The sequence below is a fragment of the Chenopodium album genome, chromosome 18, assembly GCF_948465745.1.
Source record: "Chenopodium album chromosome 18, dcCheAlbu1.1, whole genome shotgun sequence".
In the NCBI taxonomy this organism is placed as follows: Eukaryota; Viridiplantae; Streptophyta; class Magnoliopsida; order Caryophyllales; family Amaranthaceae; genus Chenopodium; species Chenopodium album.
This window is the reverse complement of record NC_137851.1, coordinates 40,539,684-40,549,673: the sequence shown is the minus strand read 5'-3', so window position 1 is coordinate 40,549,673 and position 9,990 is coordinate 40,539,684. Positions and strand designations below refer to the sequence as shown.

Genomic DNA, 9,990 nt, shown 5'->3' with positions numbered 1-9,990 from the left:
TTATCCTTATAAGTTACCCACTCTCCCCCTAGTATAACTATTACCCCTAAAATGAGGATATTAGTTCCTCTTTCTTCACCTCGTATCACACCATCACTACATAATTTTCCTTACAATCACACTATCACTATTCACTATTTCCTCCTTCCCTATGTTCATTTTCATTTTGCTTAGTTTGATTTTTATTACTCTAATAATACATCTTCCTCAATCCAAGCATGCCCTAAGAGTAAGAAATACAATAAGTTGTACGTGTATATTAGAGTTGTTATATACACTCGGGTGTATCATACGTCCAACTAATTTAAAGTTAGTTTTTGCTCTTTATTTGATGATTAAATGAAAAACAATCATCAAAATGAGTATAATATACCTATGGGTGTACGGTACACCTGGGTGTATATAACAATATCTGCGTGTATATATAGAAATATAACATTCTGAATTAGCTTATTGGTCCCTTGAAAAAGAAAGATTAATTGAATTGAAAGATTAAAAAAAAAAAAGAATTACAACAGAATGGTAGCAGGATGATGTCTTATTGTGGTGATAAAAATGATTGTCCAAAAAGCCATGCACCACTCACGTGAGACAGACAGCAGTAGTAGTGTAAGTATCAGAATTGGTGAGAGTGTGCCGTTAAAGCAAATCATATGCTCCGTTGTCATAATGATGGATTCAATTTAATTACATGTACTGTGCCGTTAATTATGTTAGGACAACAAGAATTCACTGTACCAGGAAGTAAATATTTATGTGGAGGCTAATAAGGCAAAAAAAAAAAAAAAAAAAAAAAAAAAAAAAAAAAAAAAAAGGTGATAAAGTGGGGCAATAGGTAAAAAATTTATGGACAACAAGAATTTTGGGGAAAATTGTAATTTTATTTAGGATGGGAGGGGCAATAAGTTTCTATTCCCTCCACCTTTGAAAAATTGATATTGATATGTTGAACTAGCTTTGATTAAATGAGTAGTTCATGAGCATAAATAAACAAATATAGTTCATAAATATAAATACACGAGTAGTTCCTGAACATATATAAACAAGCAGCTCATGAACATATGTAAATGAGTTGTTCATAAACTTATTTGAACGAGTAAATCTATATTCGTGTTCAAACTCATTTATTAAACGAGCTTTAAAATTGTTTATGCTTAGCTCGTTTATTAAATAAACAAATGTGAACAAGCTCCAACCGAGCTTGAACTCTTGTAGTTTATTGACCTGCTCGGTTCATTTATAGCCCTAACAATGACAATTCTTGATAGATAAAAATTAGACAGGACCATATACGTAAATAATGTATGTAATTGTACAATCAAGTAAGTTGGGTTAAATTTGAGTCGAGTTGAATACAAATTAGGTTCGTGACTATTTGGATTGAATTTGGGCCGAGTCAATAATAAGTTAAGTTGAACACGAATCGGCCGGATTAGTAACAGGTCAAGTTAAATATATCGGTTTGCCTATTCTTCATAAGTGTGGTATATGAGTTGTAAATTTTACAAGCTTCAAATCTATGACTAAGGTTTTCATGAGCCCATGACTTTAATCTTGCTTCCAGAACACTCATTGAAACTTGGTGTTGTAAGAGATTGAGAAATTGTACGTAACTGAAATTCCTATATACAAACACATACATGTTCCCTAAATTACAATACCATTACCATTACCATAACCTATATGTTAAAGGTGGTTTTTTACAAATTTTAACATTAAAGGAGTTTTCTAACAACATTTCCTAATAATTTTGGGGGTTAAATGAAGTCAAGTGTCTTGCACATGTGCTCAGCTAATGCAAGAAAGTTTGGTCAAAATGTCACATACTCGTGCAATAGGTTGTTTTTCAAATTTTTACATATACTAGGGGATCCTACGCGCGCGATGCGCGCGGTATAGGTAGTGTTTCAAGTTGAGTTATTGCAGTTAGTCTTAATACCTTATGCATGTTTGCATATATTTTATTATAACTATTTGTACAAATGCGATTTATATATTGAATGTCATGTATCTTAGCAATGCTCAAAACTTTAGCAAATTACTCTAGAATTAGTGAAGGAGTTGTATAAAGTATTGAGTTCTAGACATGGAGATGTTTGCTATATTTAAAGTACAGATTGAAATGGTTCAATTAGCAGGACATCACATGTCTATATTTTTCTTGTATTCATATAAGATACCAATACACCTCACTTTAAGTTTTAATCGGTTAAAGCTATGATCGTAATAATTACAGTAAATGTCATTTAACAATGATTACAGAGTAAATTAATATTATAAGTCATTATTTATTTTGTTAAAGTTACAAAAATAATGAAGTTATTTTCTTGAATCGGTAAAAAATGCAGTGGATAAAATGGACCAAGTAACCTCAAAAACTAAGGGTTTGTTCACATACGATTATTTTCAGTTCAGTACAGTTCAGCTCTAATAAGTTCAATTCAGTTCAGCTCCTAATTTCCTTCTCTCATAAAATATTCATTTCAGTTCAGTTTAGTTCAGCTCTAATAAGTTTAGTTCAGTTCACATATCTTAATGCTTTCGGAATCAACGAACATAGTGTGTCCTAAGTCGGTAGCAAGATCAGAAGGCTCTAAGAACTCTAGATAAAGATTGAAATCTTGAACTAATCAAAACTCTCGTTCAATTCAGTTCAGTCAATGAGAATAGACCCTAAGTTAAGTGGAGAAATAAGGTCCAAGGATTAATAACAGTAGATGTTGAGTGATTGACTGTGTGAAATTGTCAATCAAGTTCATTCCCAATTCAAATTTCTACCAAGCTAGTCTTCAGTTCAAATGAGTAAAAACTTGGGCAATTATTGCTGAATCTTAAGAGTCACCAAACTAACTAAACTATCTCAATGGCATTAATACCGCAATCTCTTGAATAACTTTCTGGTTATTGTATTTGACCAACCTTTGTCTTAGCTTCTAGTTTTTTTTTTTATTTTTTATTTTTTATTATTTTTTTTAGAACTACTCATATGATCTTTTGGATTTCACTTTCATGAACTTTTTTAAATGAACCAATACCCTTGTAAACTTATATCAAAATCATGGACATCGGTTTTCTCTTACTGTCCGAAATATAACCGATTCACCAACCCACACTTGAGCCTGATTTCTCATATATCAATTTCAGTTTCAAGTTGCTTTTGCACTATATTGGACAAATGCTTGCTTCCATAGTTCCTTGTGCTTCATATAGGAAAGAATGTAAAATCAAAACCTCTCATAATCATACTTATGAAGGTTAGGTTTTAAAAAAAAAAAAATACTTATGAAGGTTAGAATAATTAAAGCAATCCTAAATTGATTATACTGACAAGTGAGCAATTAAATTAACGATAAAAGCCATGTTGTGAAATTGATCAATAATAACAAATTAGCAATAAAATAAATACATTGATTATTCATAAACTACTCATACAACATTAATGGGGGTATAAAGGTAATTAAATATTTTCAGGGTTAAAAATATCCTAACACTATTCATAAGAGTATTTTCCCACTTTTTATAAGGTAGGGATATATATAAATATTTTTTTTTGAAGAGTGCATGTAATAATAGGCTGTGTATACGGCAAAAAAAAAAAGCATTCAAAGAACAAAATCTTATTGAGTAAGAGCTCTGTTCACTCCACTTTAGAAAAATGATATTGAGTAAAAATAATTTCAGTTCAATAAAAATAATTTCAGTTCACCAAAAATAAGTTCAGTTGAGTAAAAATAATATTCAGTTCAGTAAAAATCAATATCTTCAAAGAACAAATATAATAAACAATCAGTAAAAATTATTTCAGTTCAGCAAAATTAATTTCACTTCAATAAAAATAATTTAAGTTCAAAAAAGTAATTTCAGTTCAGCAAAAATAAGGTGAAGTGAACGGGGCCTAACTCTTAAGAATTTTGCTGTATTCCTCCAGCATAATATGGGGTAGACATGAAACAAACCAATTCAAGGCATCAAACTAAAAGGTTGTACATAGTTCAACTTATTTTTACTTATTTTAGATCAAATTAAGAAAAATAAATTCAAATTAATCAGTTTAGAAAATAAAAATAAAAATTTGACATGCTTTATCGTTTAAATTTGCGGGTTTTCATAGCTAAATATCAATAATTTAATAATGAAAAAAATATAAAGTGTACATATTAATAAAATACATATTATTACGAATCTAACAATACCTCATTTATACATTTTTTTCTAATATTTATAAATTAGCATACAAATGAGGTCAAATTTTAGTCTAATCTTAAATCAGATTAGATTAAAAAAGAAAAAATAAGTACTGATTACATAAGTAAAAATAACTCGAATCAAATAAGCCCTAAGTTTATTTTAATGATAGCACTTTCCTTCCAATCATAAGGTTGATGGTTCAGTTCCCCACTAGGGTCCCAATAGGGGACAAATCCATTTTGAGAGTAAGAATCCCTTAACTTCACCCATCACCTTTTAAGTGACTAAATTGATATAATTGGGTTATATTTACCTTCAAAATAATAAGTATTAGGATTAATTAAGTCTAATCAGAGTCTAATACTTTGTAAGAAATTAGAGGTAATCAGCTTTACTCAAGTGTATTAAGGCAACAATTAGAACTAATCAAGTCTAATACTTTGTAAGATATACTACCATAAACTTTTTAAAAAATTCAGATGAAGAAAAACGTATGCTATCCCAACTCCCAAGAGTTAACTTATATTGATCTAACCCGGGAGTTAACTTTTATTGGATTTTGACCCAATAAGACAGTTATTCTTGCTTAAGAAGAATAATAAGAATTCATGGCTTACAAGGTTGAAGACAATTCCTAGCAAAATCTATTCCTTTCCTTTCCTAACTTTGCCATCAACATCTAATTCCTTTCCTCCCTTCAATACAGAGGTTACCGTTTACTTCAACTCCAAAACTGCCAAATGTCAACCATCCAAACTGTCACCCAATTCACCCACATTAGCCGTCCGATTAAACTTTAAACATTCAACTAACTCATTTTCATCCCCACTATAAAATAAAATAAATAAATAAATAAAAAACCTTGAAAAATAAATTTTCCCAAAAAAAAAAAAAAAAAAAAAAAAATCTAAAATCCAAAAAAATGAAGAGAGAGAGAGGGAGGTGGTAAATTTGAAAAAAAACAGGGATAGGCACAAATAAACATCTCTGACTCTCTCTCTTCCCTTACTTTCTCTCTCCTCTTTCTCAGTCACTATCTCCGCCGACTTCGCAACGGTTAGCCGTCGCTCTTCGGCGGAGAAATTTTCGACCGCCGCCTCCGTCGTCGTCTTCTCTCTCTTCTTCTTCTGCTCTTATTCATTTTTCAATAATCCGTTAAGATAATCTACTACAGGTACGGAACTACGGATAATCTATTTATTTAGTTTTTTTGAATGTTTGATATTCTAATTTGTTTGATTTTTGTAATGATTTTGTGATTGTATATCTCATTGTAGTATTTGATTTAAAATTTTGTATGTTTCTTATTGTTTTTTTTTTTATTTTTTATTTTTTATTTTTTTTTTTTTTTTACCTTATTTGAAGATGTTTGTTGGAATTGAATTTTTGAATCTGATTTTGTGCATATGCATTGATCGAAGTTGTTTTTGTTTGATTTTTGATTGTATTATTGTAATTACTTCAAGTTTCAGCTTCGAATGTTATTGTATTAAGCTTTAATTCATTTATTTTTGATGTCAGAATATTGATATATGTAAAATCATCTTTTGTACAATGCATTTGATGCAATTAATCGTAATATTACTATGTGAATCTTAGCTCAATAGCTATGAATTATCATCATTGTGGTTTAATGGTGTATTTAAGCTGCGATTTTTATTGATTGCGGCTTGAATTAGGCGATTCATTTGAAATTATTTAACAAACATTGGAGTTTTGTATAATTCCTTCATTTGGTAATTATATCTATGTTATGAATGTAATAGTTATTGCAGGTGCTGAACATGTCTTATTTTGGGTGGAATTTTGATTACCTTTTCTGCATTTGTTTTGTTGTGTGTTTCAGGAACTCAAAATGATTGGGCATTTTCTTACTAGAGGACTTGTGTAAGTCACTTACTAATACTCTATTGTCTTGCGATTTTAGTGGTGGCTCTAATTTCGGTCTTAATTGGATGATTGTTTCGCAGGATGATTTTTGGCTATGCCTATCCAGCATATGAGTGTTATAAAACGGTTGAGAAGAATAAACCAGAGATAGAGCAGCTCCGCTTTTGGTGTCAATACTGGTATATACTAATCTGATACCATCTTTTGTGTATTTCTTTTACTTGTATTTGCAATTTTTAATATTGTTTCGGTATGATTTCAGGATTTTAGTTGCTCTAATGACGGTCTTTGAGAGGGTTAGTGATACGTTCATTTCATGGTAAGGGTGCTGCTGGAATTGATTTTGATTTTCTTTGCAATGTCATATGGTCGTTTAATATTCATTTTTTTATAGGCTTCCCATGTACAGTGAGGCTAAATTGGCATTCATAATCTACCTGTGGTATCCTAGGACAAAGGTAATAATATACGTATGCACAATTGTTTGATTTTGATGTCAATAGATTAGTTTTTATTTCTTGTGCGACTGATTATTTTTCTTCAGGGAACAACATACGTATATGATTCCTTCTTTAAACCATATGTTTCAAAGCATGAGACGGAAATTGATCGCAACTTGCTGGAATTAAGAATTAGGGCTGGTGATATGACTTACACGTACTGTCAAAAAGCCATGAGCTATGGTCAGACAAGAATCTTTGAGATTTTACAGTATGTTGCAGCACAATCTACCCCAAATCGTCGTCCTACCCAGGTATTCATTTTGAGCTTTATTGTTCACCAGGAAAATGACAGTGTGACATTTTTACAACTGTTATATAGTCATTTCCATTAATATCTTTGGTTGATTTGTGTTTGGGTAAGTGTGGTTTGCTAGTTCAACTTGGGAAAAAAATTTACAGAGTTTAGGTAAGCCACAGCCCACAAGTAATATTCAGCCTTTTGTGATTCGTCATTTTATCACCAAAAGATTCAAACTCTTTTATATTCAGTAACAAATTCATAATATTTCTGGCATTTAGAAATAGAAGTTTCAATTCTGGAAATCTTTATAGATTGCTAATGCATCTGATTATGATGAATAGTTTTAGTTATCAGAGATATAGAACCCCTGCTGTTCTCAATACTTTTATGGTTATCTCATTTATAAGACAGAAGGAAGTTGAATTATACAGCTCAATTTTACAAATGGTCTGTTGGCCATTTTCTTGTTATTTGGGGAAGTGTGTAATGGGCAATGTTTGGTCTCCACTTTAAATAATCAATAGTCTTGTTTGTGAATGCTTTTTGAAAGGGTAGGGCATATCCAGAGGTTAATTGTTTATGTCGTTTGTGTTTATCAATCGATATCTAATTATTTCTTTTGTTAATGTTGATTAAAAATGTGCTATCCTGTTCATGAAAAGGGCATCTAAGTGCAATCCTTGTCATCAAATTGATGCTAGTTATACTTGGTTTACGTTATTTTTTGGTTCAACTGATCATGCAATCCTGCTTGTATCCAGCCTCAACAACCAGCTCCAAGACCCCGCCCATCTCCTCCTGCTGTCAATGGCACTGCTGCTCCTCGGCAACCTTCGACAAAACCCCAAACTACAACACAGACGCAGGATGAGGAACCTATGTCTCCTACTTCAAGTACATCCTCCAGTCAAGACAATGAGATGGAGGAGGATCTCAGCTCTGCCAAAGAGCCATCAAGCTCTGCTTCTGCTCCTGCTCCTGCTCCAGCTGCCGCTGCTCCTCCTTCACCATCCTCAACCTCTATAAAGAAGTCGGTATCATTGCCTTCTGCACCTGAGAGCCGCTCAAGTCAACCAGCAAGTAACACACTAGATGTCAAGCTGATTGAATCAGCTCCCACCAAGGTTGTAAAATCACCAATCAAGCCTTCAGGGGCAAAGTCTCTGCCTACCCCAGAAGAGACGGTAATGGAAGAAGCTATTCGGGTGACTCGGGGCAGATTGAGGAAGACTAAATCCACCACAGCAAACAAATAGATTGACTTGCCACACTTCTCATCTCATTATATTAAATGTGAGTATTTTAGCAGTAGGTTGGATGTGCTTGTGAAATGATTATCCGATATAAAGATGGAATAACTGGGGATTATATTTTGGTCTCCTTGTATATTCGTTCCTCATCTATTTTGATTCAATTGGTTGCTTTATATAGTTTATATATCTTCTGATCTCATTAGCTATGGTAAGAATATACACAATGTGACGCCTTATGCGTTACCAACTTTCTTTAAGTTGCCATCACCTGCAAGGACCACCACTGGTTAGTGGTTACAGTTTTGGGTAGTTTGGATAGCATTTATTGTAATTTGTTTTATGTTTTATTTTGGTTACGTAGCATAGATGAGATTTGGTAAAAGAGACATACTACTATTAAATGTATTGTTGGTTTAAATTTAATCAATCTTATGTTGATTAGGTAGATGGAAAATCAGCTTTACAGTGTTTAAAAACTTGATGTTCCATTTAAGCTTTACATGTTAGAATATGCCTTGAATCTGTTTGTCTACTACAAACGACTTAGCATGGGGATTTCACTTCTTGGTTAGTGACTCGGGGTCTGGGCGTAATGTGCTCTTGTTGTAGGGTTTAGTGGTGCAATGATATTTATTACATTGGGCTATGATAATTTGTTTGGCTCAAGTTCAGGGGACTTATTTTAACTCTTCAAGTTTTAAACTAGCAATCTAGCATATTTTTAATTTGTACTCGGAGTTAACATTGTTAGTGAATTACTTGGTCAGCGAGTCAGGGTACTAGGGTGACACGCCTTAGTTTGGGGGCGTAGGGGTGCATTAATTTTTGTTATATTAGGCAATGATTTGTGTTAAGGCCTATTTTGTGGCCTTTTTCATTAGTGTTTTGGGAATGTCATATAAACAATTTAGTTTTAAGCTAATCTCTCCGTAATCTGTATTATCTTCCAAACCAATAAAACTTCCTCTCGCATGATTCATTGTCGTGGATATAGACAACTAGAGTTGGTAAAACCCGACACGACACGACACGAACTATACATGAAAAAATCAGGTTGTTGTCAAGGGTTTACGACATGCTTAATTAAACAAGTTAACATGACACGACACGTTCAATTAAATAGGTCAGGTTAATGTTGAGAATTCCAACATGAAACTAACATAAATCAACCCAGTTAAGAAAAATAACCAACAGTGTAAGAAAATTATGATAAATGTTGTGCTTTTTTTTTTTAAAAAAAAAAGCTAACATTTAATTTATGACACGACAACACGAATCAGATACGAAGATAGTGGGTAAGTGTTAAGAATATTCAACATGATTGATTAAGCAGGTCAATATGACACGTTTATTAAGTGGGTCGAGTTAGTGTTGAGGTGCTCCAATCTGTTTAACTTCAAACATGAATACGATAATGACTCAACACAACACGTTTGTTAATTATGTACGTATGTTCTTAGCATGTCTTTCATAACATAACATCTAACGATGTGGATCGGATCACCCCCTTTTGGCCCCGGCCGAACTCTAAAGAAACGTAGTGTTCCAACATCTAGAGGATTACATTGTTGGAAATGCGACTGATCCACCTACCAAAGAGGGCAACACGACTATAATCCAAGTATATACTTATTGTTTTATCTTTTGCGAGAACCTATGAATGATTTTATCGTTTACTTGTTCACAATCTCAGAGGAGATGATCACGTGGATTAGGTGATTACTCTGATTAGGGTTGGATTGTTTGATTTAGAAAATCTGCTTATTTCCCTGGGTCTCGGGACCCAGATTATAACATAATTAGAGAATGCTCATTGGAAGATCTTGTTTCATGTCTAACGTTCAACAATTATAAGAACTCTCACTCTCACCGTCTCATAATATCGGCAAATATAAATTTATCTGCCAAATAAACG

At 32.6% G+C, this 9,990-nt stretch overlaps 1 protein-coding gene across 1 annotated transcript; it reads left to right on the top strand.

Moving 5' to 3' along the window:
- Positions 1–5,073: 5,073 nt before the first annotated feature.
- Positions 5,074–8,248, top strand: LOC145590874 (uncharacterized). Its single transcript, XM_081647266.1, has 7 exons — positions 5,074–5,362; positions 6,035–6,075; positions 6,159–6,257; positions 6,341–6,397; positions 6,473–6,536; positions 6,623–6,832; positions 7,584–8,248. Exons 2-7 carry the CDS (start codon positions 6,044–6,046, stop codon positions 8,076–8,078), a joined length of 957 nt encoding a protein of 318 aa, XP_081503392.1. The 5' UTR covers positions 5,074–5,362; positions 6,035–6,043; the 3' UTR covers positions 8,079–8,248.
- The last annotated feature ends 1,742 nt before the right edge of the window (positions 8,249–9,990 follow it).

Excerpts from the sequence above, each read along its gene's own strand:
- LOC145590874 (XM_081647266.1), top strand. The coding sequence starts at position 6,044 with ATGATTGGGCATTTTCTTACTAGAGGACTTGT. Across the intron at positions 6,258-6,340 it reads CGCTTTTGGTGTCAATACTG|GATTTTAGTTGCTCTAATGA; the intron begins GTATATACTAAT and ends GTATGATTTCAG. Across the intron at positions 6,398-6,472 it reads AGTGATACGTTCATTTCATG|GCTTCCCATGTACAGTGAGG; the intron begins GTAAGGGTGCTG and ends ATTTTTTTATAG.